Source organism: Anguilla anguilla, chromosome 2 (genome assembly GCF_013347855.1).
Source record: "Anguilla anguilla isolate fAngAng1 chromosome 2, fAngAng1.pri, whole genome shotgun sequence".
Taxonomy (NCBI): Eukaryota; Metazoa; Chordata; class Actinopteri; order Anguilliformes; family Anguillidae; genus Anguilla; species Anguilla anguilla.
In genome coordinates this window covers 30,216,863-30,237,713 of record NC_049202.1, presented here as the reverse complement: position 1 = coordinate 30,237,713, position 20,851 = coordinate 30,216,863, and the positions used below count along the sequence as shown (strand labels likewise).

General features: G+C 41.4%; 1 protein-coding gene across 2 annotated transcripts in view; it reads right to left on the bottom strand.

The window, feature by feature from the left end:
* The window catches only part of zmp:0000001082 (integrin alpha-M), a 147,175-nt gene that overhangs the window by 112,653 nt on the left and 13,671 nt on the right, over window positions 1-20,851 (bottom strand). For both annotated transcript variants that reach the window (XM_035404225.1, XM_035404226.1), the window contains exon 2: window positions 19,316-19,436. In XM_035404225.1, the coding sequence (XP_035260116.1) occupies window positions 19,316-19,436 (121 nt within the window). The remainder of the gene's footprint in view (window positions 1-19,315; window positions 19,437-20,851) is intronic.

Sequence of the window (20,851 nt, the reverse complement as noted above, 5' to 3'; positions counted from 1 at the left end):
ATCCACCTTTTCAGGTTCTGACTTACAGAAGTTATTGTGTTCTCAAAATTCTGAGCAACCAGATCTAACTGTAGGCACATTCATTTCCCAACTCTCACAACCAAATGTGAACATGGTGAAAGAAATAACACAAAGTTGGCAAGCGATTTGGTGTGTGTATTACGCCTCTTACATTAGTAAATGACACAAATACCTGCCCAGACATATTTATTTCTAAATGCAGGCTAAATATTGCGAAAATATTGGTGAAAATCCTAACAACGATGTATGCTATGATAGGAATTCAACTACAAAGGACAGTAGGTGACTTATTTCTGAGCAGTTTTTCACTGAACCAGTTCAAGAATGAGCTTGCATGACCAAGTTGGGCTCTCTTGTCAGCCACTGCGTGGCTCTCATTACTATTACCAACATAAGACACACTACATTATTAAAGTGTAAGCATCAGCAATTACAACACAAGTGGGATTTTTTTCGTATGTGCACTGTACGTATTACAAATACTATTAATGTCATTAAATCAATGACGCAAAATCACTTTGTACAAGTGGGTCAGACCGGTCTTTCATTAGTTTCGTTCAATTTGTTTGTCTACTGAAATTTCGAAAGACTCAAATGAACAAGATGAACTAATTATGTTGAACTTACTGAATGACTCAAATGAAGAAAATGAACGGGTGGTACTAAACCTACTGAAAGGCTCAAATAAACTAAATGAACTGAATATGCTGAACCTACTGTGTCACGGGCTGCCCTAGTAGCCCAGACGCACAGCAGAAATGTGCAGGGAGACCGACTGTCATTTTGTAGACTTTATTGGCAAAAAGATGTGGTGCACTAAAACTGGTAGCAAAACTGACCCTCGCAAGAGGCAACCAGCCACTGTCCATCGGCCCTTTTCCTCACCATCAGACACACATTTAAACTAACAGGGACCAATCACATATGGACACCTATACATACTTAACACAAACCACCTTACAATGAAGGATGGGTTTAAACGAATAAGATGAGTTGCCAATAACTGATGCACTGGCATGACCAATAGCCTATTATTGCATTAGGGTGATTAATTAATGAATATAAGGGTATTCTTAATGTCCCTAAAACCTCCTCCAATATGGCAAATGACTTATCCCAAATACACACACTAATCCAATTAATAAACAAACCTTAAAATATACTATTGAAACATACACATTCAGTCACAGACACACCCTCCCCTAAGGACCTAACCCCACTCCATCTCTCTCCAGTCACTGAGTGTCATTGAGCCAGGGGGTCTCTACCATGACATACCAAAAACGCAAATGAACAAAATGTGCTGAAAGATTCAATTGATACAAAAACTCAAAAAGTAGCCTACTGAAAGAGAAACAACTCGCCGAGTGTATGGCGTACTATTGCCTGCTGCGAGCAGCAGCAAGACTAACAGAAACAGGAAATTCTCTGTAAAAGAAGTGTTTAGGTTTTCAAAATAATGTCACGGGGATGTTTATAATTTGAAATTTTTAAACGCTACATGGGCATATTCCCCTCGTGATAAAAATGACCACATTAGCACATGGGCTATTTCTCTATACAAAACCCAATGGATGCAGCCTAGCAAACTGTTATTTTGCTTGTCCTTAGAAAGGGTTTCCTTGTTCTTAATTATATAATACGAACAGATCATAATACTTAAATTTGACTTATTTGTGATTGATATTATACAATTAAATGATGTTGGACGTAATTGCAAATCTTTATGTCAACAACAACAAATCAAGAGAAATAGAAATACATGACTATAAAATATATATAAAATCCACACTGAAAATATAATAAAGGTAGCCAATGGCAAGATCTATGATCAAGAAATTACAATGAAGGAAAGGAATAATAATATTAATAAGGAATACGAATAATTAATATAAACATATAAATCGGAAAATAAATAAAATAAAAATACAAAAACTCTCTTACATGAACCACTATAGCCACATAGCTTATATATTTTATATACTGAGTAAATTATTGCAAATTGGCATTCAAGAATACCAGCTCTCTTACTTTTTATGCACCTATGCACTGCCAGGACCTCATCACCACCAATAGCCTTTCATTCATCGCCACAAAGCAATAATTAACGAGTCCTCCATAATAGAACTATGTGGAATGGGTGAAAAAATGTAATCAAAGACATTTTTCATGTTGGATCTTTAATCTGATTGGTTATCGCACCATGTTCCCTGTCTTTCCGCCCACTTGCCTCACATCACCAGCCATCCCAGTATGCCTTGCGGACGCAAAAACTTGACTCCCAATGAAATGAATGGAGGCAATTACAAAGTTGTTTCTTGACAGAGGATGTGTGGCGCAGAAAGGTTATAAGACTGATATTGCAAAATAAATGTTGCAGTTGCTAAAAATTTTGAAGTGTTATAGAAGTAAAGTCTGCAGTAGCGTTTTTGTCGATAATTATTGAACTAAGGGTGACTTCATACCACGTGAGAGTAGCCTGTGCATGGGAAAGACCCCATAGTGTTGTGCTCAATGAAGAGGTTTATCTTGGTGCTAAAAGAGCATACATTCTTCTAATAAGAGCATACATTCTTCTAATGATGATGGGTAGTACCTAAGCAGGAAAAGGGAAATACAGTTTCCCCCAACAGTTAAAATGCAGTGTATCGAGCACTTACATTTTGCTGAGTTGTAAGTGAGCCAGCTCAAGCCAGACAATCAGAAATAAAAAAAATATTTGGCAAAGCGCATTTTGTCTTAACTCGAATGACTCAAAAACCGAAAAAGCCGATTCATTTTGATGTACTGACTCAAATGTACTGACTTATTTTAAAGAATTGAACTTCCAAACACTAATAGGTATGTGAACCACAGTGTGGTGTGTTATCAGTTACATCAATGTTTCATCATTAACCATCATGAGGGGCAAATTTATATGCTTTATAATGGACAGAAAGAATTTTAAATAAGAAAGGCCCTTCCCCAAACTGTTGCTACAATGTTCTCTAGAATATCATTGTATGCCGTAGCATTAAGATTTCCCTTCACTGGAACTAAAGGGCCTAGCCTAAACCATGAAAAAGAGCCCCAGAGTTTTATTCCTCCACCATCAATCTTTAACAGCTGGCACTATGAATTTGGGCAGGCAGCATTCTCTTAGCATTCGCTAAACCCTGATTTGTCTGTCAGACTGCCAGATAGTGAAGCGTGATTAATCACTCCAGAGAATGCATTTCCCTTGCTCCAGAGTCCAATGGTGGTGTGCTTTATACCACTCCAGTCCACTTACAGTTGGTCAGGGCAACTCGAGCAGGGCAGAGGTTTGACAAACTGACTTGTTGGAAAGGTGGCATCCTATGACAGTGCCACCCAAAAGTCACCAAGTACAACCCATTCTACTGCCAATATTTGTCTATGGAGATTGCATATTTCATCCACCTGTTTGCAATGGGTGTGATTGAAGTAGCCAAATCCACTAATTAGAAGGGGTGGCCACATATTTTTGGCCATGTAGTGCATGATTATGTAATGATTTACAGCAATGCACAATACTTTTTCCTTCATAGATCTTTAGTAGTTCCACATATCAGACTTTTGGTCAAGATCAGGACTATAGTTTTATCTGTTTTATATATGTGATCTGTCCACATTTCATTTCAGACTAAAGAAGAACAACTTCATTTCTGCATTTTCACCAAGATAATTAGTGGGCTTGCTTCCGGGCAAGCCCACTCTTGCTATCTTGCTTTTTTTTTTTTATTATCTGCACTTTCTGCCCAATTTTTCTAGCTCTAACTACTCCTAAAGTTTTTGCACTACATTCAAACTTTTTACACCAAATGACCGGCTAGGTCCAGACATTGTTGCTTGTATTCAGATTTTTTAAATATTCAAAACTATTTTTGTGGTTACTCCATAGAGAGTCACTCAGGACGTTTAGTCAAACGCTGTAGTAGGACGCATGCACAGGTGGTCAAAGAATTGCGTGTTATGCATTCAAACGATAAAGCGCTTCTCGTCACATTAATAACGCTAGTTAAATCAACCGGCAGTAACCTGCATCGCTGCACAAAACACTGCACAAAAAAGTTATTTCCAGTCATTTTGGTGTCACCCCCCTCTGATGGTGTCACCGGTGCAGTCCGCACCCCCGCACCCCCCTAGTGATGCCTGTTTAGTAGGACGCACTTCCAACGGCACAAGATTTTTAAGCACAGCTTTATCGCCTACGCTAACATGTTAGCGTTTCGCCTACTTTAGTTAACCTAGTTAGCGCATACGGATGCTATCCTGCACGCATGAGTAGGACCTACGGACACACAGCTACAACCACCGATACAGATGTATGGACACATGGACGCTACAACCACTGATACAGATGTATGGACACACAGAGGACAACAAAGAACGTTACAGAGGTGAGGATATGCCATAGCTAGCTAGCTATATAGTTAGCCAAGTTTTACTCATGACACTTTAGGATATACTAATCCCTGGAACATAATCGCTACTTGCTGATCCCCGGTTGTATACGTAACGCTACGGTGCGCCGTGGGTCTGGACGTGCTTCTTCTGAGCTATGCGCCCTCAATGAAATTCATTGAGGTTTGAGGACAGTGCCAGTTGGAATTTGAAGCAAGCCCACACAATTCCTTCGGGAATTGTAACCTTTCTAGTTGCATTTGAAGCACTTTATTTCCGCCTAAATTATGAATATAAATGAAAGTAATGTAAGAATGGTAAATGGTACCTATCTAGCTTCATTTAAGCCATTTTCCAAGTCTCTGTGATGCCCACATCTGGAGTTGCATAGAATCTGGGCAAAGGGGTTAAGGCCCCAATGGCCTTGTGCTGACATGTATCCTGTTTGATAAACACATCATTGTGGTTGTACTGCCACTCCCTTCTGTCTTGTATTTAAAAATAAAGTGTGGGTGTGGCAGGGCAACCACAGTAATGCACTCATCAAGCAGGATGCGAGTCAAAACCCGAACCACACAAGATCAGTACAAATGCAGAAAATGTAATATGGAAGCAGTCAGACAGACATCCCTGAGGTCCATGACCTTTTTAAGAAGGTGAAATTGCACAGAATTCCATTTTTTATATCCATGAAATAAACATGGTAAAGCATTTTGTTTTGTTTTTTTCTTTCTTTTTTTTACAAGGTGCACAATTGAGACTAAAGTGAGCCTACAAAGGAAAATAAAACAACTGGAACCAATCAAACAGGTAGATTACAGATACAAAATGCATTAATATTAACCAAGCAGTGTCATGGTCAGTTAATATTCATTGCTAATATTAGGCTGTTCAATCTTCACTGATTGATGTCCTGTTCATCATACAGCACTATGAGTAAATGAATATTAGCCATTATCTAGAAAGCATGACATCAGATGCTGACTTTGGTTAGAGCACTAGATAGCCATTAGATACCCTAGCTTCCATTAATAGCAGTAGCTACATAACTAGTTTGCAAAATACTATGGCTGGAGAGCTAGATGTACTGCTGTAATACTGTAATGTGAATAGCAGCCTGCTTTCCTAAAAGCCAATAGTGCATGGTACATTAAAATGAATAAGCAAATTATTTTATATTTTACCTTTACATATAGCCCTAGGACTTGAAATGATACTAGAAAGGTTACAATTCCTGAAGGAATTTTGTGGGCTTGCTTACCCATGGGTATGAGCAATATGTTTTGTGGACTCTAGAGGGCACCTAAATGAACATTCTACAATGCTTTCCTATGGGGAAAAAATGCTGACAAAAAGTTGAATATTTCAAAAGGTTTAGAATATTTCATTTTGGTGTAAAAAGTTGAAAAAGTGAATGTATTGCAAAAACTGTAGGACTAGTTAGAGCTAGGCGGAAAGTGCAGATAATAAAAATAAAAAACATACGAAAGATATCAAAAGTGGGCTTGTCGAAGCAAGCCCACTAAAAAACATGACTATTCTGTACAGAACATTCAGTCACATGAAAACTTGGAGTGGTCAAGCTCTACATGTCAACATGTATATACTACATATAGAATTTGAATTTTAAGGTTTTAAAATAATTTAAAGAATTGTGCTTTGATTCTCCTAATAGAAAAAGAAAAATTACACTCATCCTGCTAGCGTAGTTAAACCCACTGTACAGCAGCTAACTAGACTGCTTTGCCAACAAGACAATATGACCACAATGGGGAATGTACTTGCTTCAAATTGAAAGGCTGTTTTGTGTGTACATGTTCACACATGAACTACTGATTCATTTCCTGAGGAAGCTAGCTGAGATGAGCTCAGCTCTACAGTGTGAAAATGACAAATAGGTTGCAATCATCTGTTGCAAACTCTCAAAATTTCCCACTGTGCAGCATTGAAAACAAAAAATATGAGTATAGGAAAACAACAAAATTAACAGAATAAGATTATAATGTTTGGTGTCCAGGAATTAAAATGTTTTAAGAATTGCTTGTAAATCTTGTAGTACACAAGGAGGTATTGTCTTTAAACACATCCACTCATGTAACATGGGTAATTCTAAATATGCCACTGCCATGGGAAAACTTATTCTGAACTGTCTAATGTAGTTAATCCAAGTAAAAGCAAGGGCACATTACAATGTAATATTAAAACCTGTGTAATTTAAAATAAAATTTTTGGTAAAATCACTTTTAGTTCAAGTTGAATACTTTATTTCATTTCCAAACAAAGTTGTTGGGCAATTACTTTTGTGTAGTTCACATAAAATAAACCCAATTTTTAATTGGTTGTAGCTTACTACCAACACTCTGATTCAATCACTACACCTGTCTTAGCAGTGTTAGGGGTACATTTAGCAAGGTATGAGAGTTCTTACTGCCTCTAGGATTATGACATTAGTTATAGTGCAAGTATTTTTTTGGTGGTGAAATTTGTAAAATGCAGAATCCCTCATTTTCCACTTTTTGGTAACCTAAACTTTAAAAAAAAAAAAAACCTCTGGCAGTTTACCACTTACTTTTGTACCATTTCAGGTTGTTCACTGGACTTTAACTGCTTAAATTTCAATAAAACTAGAAAAATTGAGGTGTTCTAAACTCTAGATCGGTTGTATATATACATACATTATATATATATATATACACTCACTTTTATTAGGTACACCTGTTCAACTGTTCGTTAACGTAAATATCTAAGTGCATTTAGGCATGTAGACACGGTCAAGACAATCTGCTGAAGTTCAAACCAAGCATCAGAATGGGGAAGAAAGGGAATTTTAGTGACTTTGAATGTGGCATGGTTGTTGGTGCCAGATGGGCTAGTTTGAGTATTTCAGAAACGTCTGATCTACTCGGATTTTCACACACAAGAATCTCTAGGGTTTACAGAGAATGGTCCGAAAAAGAGAAAATATCTAGTGAGCGGCAGTTCTCTGGGTGAAAATGTCTTGTTGATGGCAGAGATCAGAGGAGAATGGCCAGACTGGTTCAAGCTGATAGAAAGGCAACAGTAACTCAAATAACCACTCGTTACAACCAAGGTATCCAGAAGAGCATCTCTAAATGCACAACACGTTGAACCTTGAAGCAGATGGGCTACAGCAGCAGAATACCACACCGGGTACTAGCAATGTGTACCTAATAATATATATATACATACATACAGTTGAGGCCAAAGGATTGCATACACCTAAGCTAAAGACATTCAAATTCAATTTTTCACAGCTCCACAAATTTCATGTTACCATGTGTTAAGTCAATTAGGGTATATACTTTATTTCTATGAGAGGGAATTTCAAAATAATAGCTTAGAGACAGATTTATTTAAGCTTTTATGTACTATATCAGATTTTCTGTGGGTCAAAAGTTTACATACACTTTGTTAGTATTTGGTGGCATTGCCTTTGAATTGCTTAACTTGAATCAAACGCTTGGGGTAGCCTTCCACAAGCTTCTCACCATACTTTGCTGGAATTTTTGCCCATACCTCCTGACAGAACTGGTGTAACTCAGTCAGGTTTGTGGGCCTCCTTGCTCAGACATGCTTTTTCAGTTCAGTCTACAAATTTTCTATGGGATTCAGGTCAGGGCTTTGTGAATGTTACTCCGATACTTTCACTTTGTTGTCTTTAAGCCATTTTGTTACAACTTTGGAGGTATGCTTAGGATCACTGTCCTGCTGGAAGGTCCAGTTGCAACCAAGTTTTAACTTTCTAGCTGATGTCTTGAGGTGTTGCTTCAGTATTTCTAGATAATCCTCCTTCCTCATGATGCCATCTATTTTCTGAAGTGCACCAGTCCCTTTTCCAGCAAAGAACCACCACAACATGATGTCATCTCCATGCATCACAGTTGGGATGGTGTTCTTTAGATTAAAAGCCTCACCCTTTTTCCTCCATACATAGCGCTGATCATTATGGATAAACAGTTCTTTTTTTTTGTTTCATCTGGCCAGAGAACACTCCTCCAAAAGGCTAGGTCTTTGTCCTGGTGATCACCTGCAAACTTCATTCTGGCTTTTTTTATGCTAGTCTTGGAGTAGGGGATTCTTTCTTGCGTGACAGCCTTTCAGGCCATGGCGATGTAGGATTCTCTTAAGTGCATGAACCTGGATAACGCCTTCTGGCATCATAAATCACTACAATTTGTCGTTACCAAAGATCTCCGTAATTTCCGAAGCCGACTCAGTTTTCTTTATTTTATTAATGAGGGGAGGCCCTGAACTTTGAGTGGCATGTATCTTTAGTCATTCGGGTACAATCTATGGTGCTTTAACTATGTCAACAAAAATGCCCAAATTTGCGCATCGGGGAGCAATGGAGGACAGTGCCACAGTTCATGCTAAAGTCTGTTAGTTTGAGAGGATGAATAATTCCTTTTCTTTGGCATGGATCCATTTGAAGACAATATCGGGTGAGTTTGTTTAGTCTTTGAATCCGTTATTATGCTGAGAAATTGCTAAACCATTTTTTATTGATAGTATTTGCGTTTCTCTGCAAACACGCAAAAACAAGCTGGTATAATAAAAAAAACAATAACAAAACAATGACGTTAAATATATACGTATATTAGGGCTGTCAATCAATTAAAATATTTAATTGCGATTAATTGCATGATTGTCCATAGTTAATCGCGATTAATCGCTAATTCATCACACATTTTTTATCTGTTCAAAATGTACCTTAAAGGGATATTTTTCAAGTGTTTAATACTCTTATCAACATGGGAGTGGACAAATATGCTTGCTTTATGCAAATGTATGTTTGTTTATTATTGGAAATCAATTAACAACCCAAAACAAATGACAAATATTGCCCAGAAACCCTCAAAGGTACTGCATTTAGCATAAAAAATATGCTCAAATCATAACATGGCAAACTCAAGCCCAACAGGCAACAACAGATGGGCATATTGACCTGCTAAATTTAACATTACTTAGTAATATGAGTACTCACACAATGTAGTGTGTCCAACTTTACGCTTATAAAGGTTCACAAAAACATCCCATTTTTTTAAGCATTAACACAAAACGATGGACCCCAATGCATCGCAACAACAGACACATTGTACAACAGGTACATTGGTCAGCTAAATTTTCCATTACTCCAAGATCATTCCCTGGATCCCTCACACTTCTAAAACAAATCACACAATGTAATTGTGTCCAACCTCACATAGGAAAAATAAAGGCTCACAAAAACATCCCCTTGCACGCACTATCGGTGGTGAGTGTGCTGACTTTATGTTCAATGTTCCACTGTTTGGCTACTTGCATACGTAAAGTGCTCGGCGCACGCTTCAGCAAAATGCCTCTCCTCTGTCTTCATAACAGGCAAAGCATGTGACCGAAGTTCCCACTGCTGGTCAAAATAATGTGCTGTTACCCCTAAGTAACTGTAATTGCTGAGTGAAGTCCAATAGCCTCCAGTGAGTGCAACCGTCGTAGTGAGTCACAACTCCTCCGCTACTTTTGCTTTCTCGTCTTCATACAAGTTGTGTATCTTCGATACAGTGGTGGCTCTCGAAGGCAATTCATAAGCAGTTGTTGGATGCGATCTGAATTATTTCACGCAGACCCTCGTCCTCCACAATGTTAATTGGCCTGCAAGCTGTAGCCACCCATTTAGCTATTGCTGTTGAAAGCTTGCTGCTTGTAGAGTTGTCCAGGGGTTTTCCTCGCACACTATCAAGCGTGGTCTGCCGCAAGCGAGATATTTTGGGGCTAACGCGGCTGTCTGCATTAGCTGTGTGCTTGGCTAGCAAATGGTATTTGAGACTAGATGTACTCCGGTGGTAACACAATTTACATCGACAGTAACTGCAAATAACTTTGGTCTTGTCGACAGACCCATCTGGCAGGGCTTTGTAGCCGAATTTGCCATTCAAAATACGTTTTTCTTTATCCAGTGCTGCTTGCTATCACCATCCGACTTAACGTTAATGCTAGCTGATTCCTAAGCTAAGGGTTGGGTAAATGGTCATCATAACAGAACGTGCGTTAATGCGTCAAGAACATTAGTGGCATTAAAATGAATTTGCGTTAATGCGTTATCGCGTTAACAGTGACAGCCCTAATATATATATATATATATATATATATAGTATTTCAATTGTGCTTTTGGAATAAAAACATATTTCTATCAACATTTTTAGGTCTAGTGTCCTTTCTGGTGCAAGGCTCAGGCGCCAGGTTTTTCATGTACATACTGCCACATTGTAAAGCAATAGCAAGTTCAACTGACATGATATTTGGTGTGGGTACTACATACACCCTGGACTTACATTGCAGGGTGTTTTCATTGAGGTGAGACATGTACTTTTGGAAATACATTTGTGGTGTGGGGATGGCTGGTTTAAGCAGCCACACCTGCCCTGGGTCAAGCTAATTAGACCTGGCCAATTGGATAATTGGTTAAGAATGAGATAATTGGCCAGGCTAATTGGACCCAGGAACAGGAGTGGCTGCACCTGTGCATAGTGAGGTAATCAGTGCGCACAGGTTAAATCTGCCATCCCCACCCACACAAGGGAGCCTCTCTGTCATGACAGTGTTAACATCTGCTCCTTGGCAGTAACATCTTGCCAACTCTTGTAAATAAATCTGGACTGCTTGAACATCATCCCCCTGTGTCTCTGTGCCCTGGTCAGTCAGAATCTCTTTCGGGATTCCGACACAGGGAGATGATGTTCAAGCAGTCCAGATTTATTTACAAGGTTTGGCAAGATGTTACTGCCAAGGAGCAGATAGTCCCTGAACCAGACAGGTGGAGCCCTTGCTCTCTGAGGGCGAGCCTGCTGAGGAGCAGGACCTGGAGGCGGCGGGGTGTTAACCCCCAACTCTCCAGTCCCCGGAACAGGCTGCCAGCTGAGAGATGCAGCGGGGAACAGGGATGATGCAGGGCCTGTCGGGGCCCGAACCCTGTGCAGGCGGTTCGAGTGCCACCGAGTCCCATCGTCCAGTCTGTAGGTGGCCGGTCCTAGCTGCCGAGTCACCTGTCGAGGCACTGACCAGTATGACTGCAGCTTGTTCTTGCGGTGTGCATGTTTGATCCGGACCCAGTCCCCTGCGGACAGGGAGGGGTCCCGTACTCTGCGCGAGGTGTCAAACCTCTGTTTCATCTGTGCCTGTGAGCTGCGGACCTGTACTTTGGCTTTTTGGAGACCTGGGCTCACACGTGCAGGGGCTGGCTTGGCTCTCAGGCAGTCCAGTGGTTGTTTTAGTTCCCGGCCTATCATGAGCAGGGCCGGTGACACCCCCATGGTAGAGTGCTTGGATGCCCGGATTGTCAAGAGGGTTTGATTGAGTGCAGCACTGAAGGTTTTCCCCTCCTCCAAACAGGCTCGTATTCCGTTTTTAAGGGTTTTATTCAGTCTTTCTACCCCCCCATTACTCTCCGGGTGGTACACTGCTGTCCTGATGTGCTTGATGGACCGCCGTGACAAGAACTCTGAGAACTCAGACGATATGAATTGGGGCCCATTGTCCGACGTGACGGTGCTAGCCTGCCCCCAGCGCCCGAAAAGCTTGTCCAGGCAGGTGATGATGGCGTGTGTGGTAATGGAGCCCAGCTCAAAGGCTTCCGGCCATTTCAAGTGGACGAACTGCGTGTGCAGGTGCCCCGTGAAGCTCGCCGCAGAGGTCAATCTGAATATGCTCCCATGGCGCGGATGGCCATTGGAGTGGGGTGAGGGGTGCTGTGGCTGGCTGGCCTGTTTTCCCGCTCAAAAGGCAGCAGGTGCAGTTTTTCACCAGCTCCTCTACGTCGTAGTCGATGCGAGGCCACCACACTGTGTCTCTGCAGCGCTGCTTCACCTTGACCACTCCCAGGTGGCCTTCATGTGCCATGTGTAGGACTCTGGTCCTCAGTGTCTCTGGTATAACCGCCCGCCAGGGTGGGGGCGGTGAGGCTGAAATGGGCCAGAGTGGGTGGGGATGTGAGCTGCCGTTTAATGATGCGCACGGCCTCCTGGCAGGCCGGGGTCCAGTCCCAAACAGCATCCTTGCGAAGCAGCTGGCGCAGAGGGGCTATTGCGTCGGAGTAGTGTGGCAGGAAACGGAGGTAGTAGGTAGCCATCCCCAGGAACGAGGACAGCTGGGACGGTGACCGTGGGTCTGGAAGGGACAGAATGGTCTCAGTGTGAGACATGATCGGAGTGATGCCTGCCCTGGAGAGCCTGAAGCCCAGGAACTCGACCTCCTCGGCCCCAAACACACACTTCTCCGCGTTCAGGGTGACGTTGTGCTGTCTGAAGCGCTGGAAGACCTGCTCCAGGCGAGCGTCGTGCAGTGCGGTGGAGGGCGCGTGCACCACCACATCGTCCAGGTAGATGGAGACCCCCGGAATGCCAGCCAGGATGAGTGACATTATTTTCTGGAAACAGCTTGGGGCCGAGGACAATCCAAACGCCATGCGCTTATATCTGAACACCCCCACATGCATGACGAAGGCTGTGAGGTCTCTGCTGGTCGGCGCCAGGGGAACCTGCAGATATCCATGCCGTAAGTCCATCTTGCTAAAGACTGTAGAGCCATGAAAATGGCTGGTGAGCTCCTCTGCGGTGGGGAGAGGGTACTTGTCAGGGATAATGGCTTTGTTGACGTCCGTCAGGTCGACGCAGAGACTGAGTCCACCCCCCCTCTTCCTGGCTACCACCAGGTTGGACACCCAGGGTGAGGCGTTGACTGGTTCAATGACATCGGCCTTCGCGAGGCGACGAAGCTCCTCCCCCACCGCGTCACGGAGGGCCAGGGGAATGCGCCGTAATGGCTGAATAACTGGCCGTACAGATGAGTCCAGCGTAGGTTGGTGTACGAACCCGGACATGCACCCCAGGCCCTCAAACAGCTTCGGGTGGCGGTCAGGCCAGGAGGTTGTGACCTGTAGGACCCGCAGGCCCCCAGCATCAGTCAGAGAAAAGTTCAGTGCGTGGAAGAGGTCTAGGCCCATTATGTTAGCTCCCGTACGTGTGATGTAGAATTTAGCATCAGGAGCACGTTGGCAGTTATACTCCACCGGGAGACAGGCCACACCCAAAGTGGAGATAGGGGCATTGCCGTAGCCTGACAAGGAGTTAGCAGCTACATCAAGGGACACGTGACTGAAATAGCGTTCATACGTGGCTTCATTTAGGAGGGACACTTCAGCCCCGGTATCAATGAGGAGCGGTATGGAGGCTCCGCCCACACGGCATGTGCAATGCCTGAATGTGGCCCGCTGGTTCTGCACTATGTTTATAGGAACAGCAGCAGAGGGTGACTGTGCAGGCGGGGAGTGGCACCAGCGTGCAAAATGATTCAGTTTATGACATTTTTTTCTTTTTCACGGGGTAATGGCCCCCGGACCCCCCTACAAAAAGTGGATGCTGTAATTGTAATCCCCCCCCCCCCCCCTTCTCAAAATTAAACTACATACCCTATAGGAAAAGCAACATTTTTGTTGTTGCCCACCCAAATAATCCAAATGCCCACCCAAAGATAACATCCTAGTAACACCTCTGATTGGTACCTGATGCCTCCACCAGTTTTTTTTTGTTGTTGTCTTGGGGGTTCAGTTGAACCTTTTGGACCAAAGTTCATTCAGCCCTGGGATTTAATTTGTGCCTCCTTCCTGAATGATGCAGTGTCTGTGTGGCCCCATGATTTTTATATTTGCATACAATTGTTTGTACAGATGCTCATGGTACCTTCAGTTGTTTGGAAATTGCTTCTAAAAAATTGTGGACTTGTGGAGGTCCACAAATTTTTTTCTGAGGACTTGTCTGAGTTTGTTTGGATTTTCACATGGTATTAAGGGCAAAAAGGCAGTGGCTCTAAAGGTAGACCCTTAAATACAGCCACAGGTGGCAAATAACTCCCAATTAACTCCTAATTATGACAATGGCCAATCAGAAGTTTCATTACATCAATTTCTGGAATCTTCCAGATTGTTTATAGAGACAATCAAATTGGTGTATGTAAACTTTTGACCCACTGATATAGTGAAATAAAGCTGTCTCTAATCGATTGTTTTAAAATGACCTCTGATATGAACAAAGTAGATGTCCTAATTAATTTTTTAATATTTTTTTTGAATACTTGAGTTTGAATATATTTAGCCTAGGTGTATGTAAACTTTTGGCCTCAACTTTAAATTTCACAGTCTATCAAATGAGTGGTAACAAGCACCAGGACAATATAACAGACACAATGCAATTATATTCTGACTTATAAACCAGCTGCTCAGAGGCATAGTCAGAAATATGTACCAGATGCAGATAAAGGTCAAAGAACTTCCTCCTTCACTGAGGTGCTGCAAGAGGCAACTGCCTGTTCACAAGAGGAAGTGATATCCTTAGTATTCTTAAAAAGGAGAAGTATCCAAGCAAAAGTATTTTGAAAGCTGTAGCTCTAAATATAGAGTGGGAGACTGTTGCATACTTTGGTCATTCTTAACAGGAGTAGGTCTACTACATGGTTCAAACTGCAGTATTCAGCAGTTGTAGGACAATGATATTGTCCATTAGAAGGACAATATCAGTCATGAGAAGCAGGGACGTGAGTTTACAATGAGTCTAACGTGGAGTTTGATGTTGAATGGGCTTCTATTGGATGGGGGGGGGGGGTGTTTGCTTACACGGGTATATCTAAATATCTAAATATTGAAGCAAGCAACCTAAAAACTGTCTGGGGTGCACACAAATTTGGCTCAACCTATAACATCTGAACCTAAGATGTACTTAGGTCGCACTATTACTACTTCCACTGCTACAAACTTTATTGATATAATTTCAGAATACTTTGATTTAGACGTTTCAGCTTCCTCTCTGTCTATTGATGATCTAGCGGAGGGATTGGCTACTGCACTACGTAAAACCCTTGATGTAGAGGCTCCATTAAAAAGTAAAAAAGTTAGAGAGCAGACTTGCACCTAGGTATACTGATCATACAGAGGCTCTCAAACAGAAGTCTCATGAACTAGAATGCAAGTGGAATTCCATTAAACTGCAGGTATATCACCTAGCATGGAAAGAGAATCTTGGTGCCTATAAGCATTCTCTCTCCAATGCAAGGTCTACTTACTTTTTAAAACTTATACAAGAAAATCTGAATAATACCCAGTTCCTATTCAGAACAGTTGCTGATCTAATAATCATGCAGCAACTAAACCTCAATTTCCAGCTTCTTGTAGCAGCAATGATTTCTTGACTTCATTTTGCAGTAAAATAATAGGAATTTAAAAAATGTGTCTGCTTCCACATTAGTCAACAACAGCTTTATAGATATAACAGACCTGTCTCCTTGACACATAGAATGACTGGAATCCTTTCCTCTCATACTTCTGAGTGAACTAGTCAAACTAGTTTCTTCTTCCAGCTCAACCACCTGCACTCTTGACCCCATAACCATAGAGCTACTGAAGGAGCTACTGCCTGTTCTCAGCAAACCAATTCTTAATTTAATTAACTCTTCACTATTATCTGGCTATGTTCCAATATCTTTTAAGAAGGCAGAATTCGAGCCACTGCTCAAGAGATCAAATTTGCATCAGACAGACCTGGCTAACTATAGATCTATTTCAAACCTCCCATTTCTATAAAAAGGTTATTGAGAAATGTGTAGCACAACAACTATCTTCTTTCCTACAGGATAACAATGTGTATGAGAGGTTTCAGTCTGGTCTTTGGAAGCATTATAGTACTGAGACAGACTTTGCCTGAGTATTGAACTATCTGTTTCTCACCCTTGATTGTGGATTTATCTCTGTTCTTTTCCTGCTTGATCTGAGTGCTGCTTTTGATACCATTGACAACTATATCCTTCTCCATAGTTTATGAAAATCAGTTGGTGTCACTGGGCAAGCCCTTACATGGTTTAAATCCTATCTCACTGACAGATTTCAGGCTGTTAATTAAACAATAAGTCCTCTAAGTATTCCAGGGTAAACTTTGGAGTACCCCAAGGATCTGTGTTGGGTCCTTTGCTTTTTTCCCTTGTGGGGGCATCATAAGCAGTCATGGTGTTAACTACCACTGCTATGCGGATGACACCCAACATTATATACCTTTCAAACCAGGAGAAGTTGATCCACTAGCCAAGTTAGAGACCTGTCTTAAAGATGCAATGGTTTGGATGAAGCAAAATTTACTCATGTTGAATTCTGATAAAACTGATGCTCGTAGTAGCTCCCAAATCTCTTAGAGATAATTTCTCAATTTTTACTTAAATATAAATGGCTTCTCTGTCACCTCCCTCCAAAGCAGTTGTTAAACTTTTGATTCAGATCTCTCCTTTCAGGCCCACATTAATAATATCATATTAGAGTGGTCTTCTTCCACCTAAAGAACATATCTAAATTTTGAAAGGTGTTGTCACCCCAGGATGCTGAAAAAATGGTTTATGCATTTGTATCCTCTTGGCTTGATTACTGTAATGTTATATTGTCAAACGTCTACAACTTGTACTGTTCAGAATGCAGCTGCTAGGGTTCTTACTTGAACTAGGAAATGGGAACATATCAGTCCAGTGTTTAAATCTCTTCACAGGCTGCCTGATAAATCTAGAATCGACTATAAGATGTTGCTGTTTACATATAAAGCTTTAAATGGTTTAGCCCCTGACTATCTAGCCTTTTCTCATAGAGCTCTTCTGTTATGGAACAATCTCCCTATGTAGGCTTCAGACACGCTCTCTGTCTTTAAGTGAAGGCTTAAAATTTACCTCTTTAGTCAGTTTTATAGTTTGCCATTCCTATAGTCCTATAATCCTGTTAAATGGTCAAGTACAATCACAGAGTTTATTAAATGAAATATGCATGTCTGGGCTGGGTAGGGACCTTAGCATTAAGTGTCAAGCTTGCATCAACCGAGCGGACACACTAGTTGGCTTAGCCTTGATAGGTTTGAACAATTAAGTTACATTACATTACATTACAGGCATTTGGCAGACGCTCTTATCCAGAGCGACGTACAACAAAGTGTATAACCATAACCAGGAACAAGTATGACGAAACCCCTAGAGAGAAGTACCGGTCCAAGTACAGGGAACAACCGCATAGTTCAACTTGGACCCTGATGGTTAAACTGATTAACACTAACAACGAGAACGGCAACAACGCAATCTATGGAAAAATAAAAATAAATAAAAATACAAGTAGTCGTTAGGACAGGCGCATCAACTAAGTAACCTATGAAACAGCTGCCTAGTTACAACCCTAAGTTTAGTCATTTACAGGGGGGAAGGGAGGGATGGAGAGAGGTGCAGCCTGAAGAAGTTCCTTCATGTACCTTAACTTCATCTGAACACACATTCCCACTCTATGACTTCCCACACTCACACTCTGAGACTGTTTCCCATTGTTATAGACAAATGGCTACAAATAGAGTTCAATCACTGTTTGTAAGGATATACAATAGCCACAGATCAAAGGGGTGTCGCCGGCAGCAGGCCATCTGGGTGTCCCCGGGAAGTCTGTTGCAATGTATATTCCTACCTGGCAATGTTCACACTAGACAATAACACCACTCAACAGTATACTTAAACCCTCACTTGTGGCTGTCTCGTTGAGATTCATACGGAACGCTTGTTGTGGCACCGTGGCGAGTCTCCCTTTGCACATCGTATTAAAATCTTTTCAATTGGAAAGTGGTCCTCAGTGTGTTCACCCTTCCCAACTTGGTTCCACACGGGAGAAGTGTCAAGCTGGCCCTATGGAGTTGACACACCAGGTAGCTTAGCTGACCGTAACCCTGTCTTCTGTTGCTCTTTCCATGGGGCTCCCACCCCTTACCTCGCCCTGAGTCCAAAGACCGCTCCAGCCTGTTTCCTTGGCCTGAATCCATGGGATCGCTCTTCAGCCCTGTCCTTCACTCCATAGTCATAGACTGCTTCAGTCCTGTTCCTCCCCTGCCCATGCCTCGATGTAGCCTGGAGCTTCAGATCCATCACCCGGCTCCTCTAAACTGCAGTATTCTGAACTATACAATTTGATCTTCTATTATTCCTGTTAGCTTTCACCTCAGCTGTAATCTGTTTAACTAATTTTATTTGCTGTGATAGAGCCCCTGTAGCATTTCTGCTACATTCCATCCAGCTGCTACGTTACACCAGGTTGGCCAGTGGAGAATGGGCTGGGTTCCTCTTGAGATTTCTTCCCAATGAACAGTTTTTTCTCACCACCGTTTGAGGGTTTTCTCCCCACTGGGAGTTTTTTTTTAATCTTATGTACTTGCTATTTGGGGTTCAGGCCTCGTGTTTGCCTTGTTTACACTTTTTGCCGTTTGTTACCTTGCTACTCTGTAAAGTGTCTTTGTGACAGTTCTCTGTAAAAAGCGCAAATACGATAAAATTGAACTGAATTAATTCATTTCCACCCATTTGAACCTTGTGCCTTACTTTGTGCTCAAATATATCCGCTGTTAAATTAGCAAAAGTGGAATTGGATATGTCATAAATGCACATGCACTTTAGACCATGCACTATGATTGTTAAAATAAAGCTCTTTGTATTCAGGCACACAGAACAAGGTATGCAGCATATTAGCTAATTACTGTGGTGGCTCAAGGTATTGCAGTAAAGACTAAACATGCATCAGTTCCTGAGAATAAACCTAAATATACAATTATGATTCTTCCACATGACCCTATGTTGAGATGGTTAATAGATGGATAAACCATGTCTGTATGGTAGCCTCTGCTTTGCATATATCCATTATTCTTCATACAAGTTTTTCGACATTTTTGATGACATTTTGCTTTTACATTAATTGTGATACAATGTGTATAATACGATGGGTATAATATTATGATACATGTTGTACTGCATGGCAAAACTCATCCATAGCTGTTAGTAAAACAACACTCACCATTTCTCCGTCCCATTCATATATTGCAGAGCTCTGTATCCAAAGTATCCTGTTTCATTTGTGTTCTTCCTGAAGCGTTCGGTATTGTTGACATCAATGGTGAAAGTCATAGAAAGTGACACTGTTGACACAAGCAGATGGAAGAAAGTGGTCAGACCTGATTATGAATCATTTGAACCTCATTTGTAATTAATTTTCATGGTAATCATGCAAGACTTTTGCTGTCAGCTTATAATGCCATGAAAAAATATTAGATAAACTAAAGCCACTTTAAACACTTTTAACTTTTTGTGTTGTAATCTCACGTAGCCCTTCTCTTTATACATCCATGGCGTAGCCGCGAGACGGAGGTCTGGGCGAGATTTCAGCCCTGGTTAATAGCTGCCTCGTAATTATTCATAATTAATTAATTATTCTAAGTATTGTGTGCAGTTATGGGGACCGTACTACAAAAAGATATTGAGGCTCTGGAAAAAGTTCAAAAAGAGCAACAAAATTGATTCCTGGTATGAAAGATAAAAGCTATGAGGAAAGATTTAAAATTCTTAACGTCTTCAAGCTTAGTAAAAGGAGACTCAGGGGTGAGATTTGATTGAGGCATTTAAATTCATAAAGGGGATCAACAAAGTGAACTACAAGAGATTCTTCAGGTTGAGTTCCGTTTGTAGGACAAGGGAACATAAATTGAAATTAACCAAAGGTAGATTCCATACAGACATTAGGATTAATTTTTTCACGCAGAGTACTCAATGTGTGGAATAGCCTGCCAGGTCACGCAGGAGAGGCAGAAAATCTGGGGATCTTCAAGACTAGGCTTGATACAGTGTTAGATACTATCTAGTCTGTAGGTAATCAGTAGGCAATCAATTATATTATGTTATGTTATGATTTGTGATGATATAAAAAAGTCACTGATCAAAGGAGTGTCACTAGCAGCAGACCAAATGGGTGTCCTCGGGAAGTCTGAGTGCAATGTATATTCATTCCTGGGAACGTTCACACTTGGCAATTGTTACACCGCTTAATAGGATACGTAAACCCTCACTTGTGTCTGTCTTGTTTTGATTCGGACAGAACAACTGTCGATGTGCCATGGCGCATCTCCCTTCATGTATTGTAATAAAACCATTTCAGTTGGATAGTGGTTGTCAGTGTGTTACTTCACCGGTCCCGACTTGGTTCCACAAAGGGAGAAGATTGCCAACACTAGGAGATAGATGTACATGCTCTCTGACAAAGCATGTGATGTCAGAAACCACTTGTCCACATCACACTGCAGTTTGCCCGGTCAGCTTTACACAGACATGAGTAGGAAGAAGACATGTTGTGTGCAGCTCAACAGGCAGGCTTGTGGGCATGTAATCCACCAGCATGTGCCACTGGTGTGCAATAAGTCATTACAGTTAACGGTAACTCTCACTTCTCTGAGTAATGCTAAAGTAGGCAGTATACTCTCAACAACATGTGAACTTATCGAAAACAAACCATCAATGAACACATCCTTGAACATCATGGTCAGTATACTCAAAACAATCT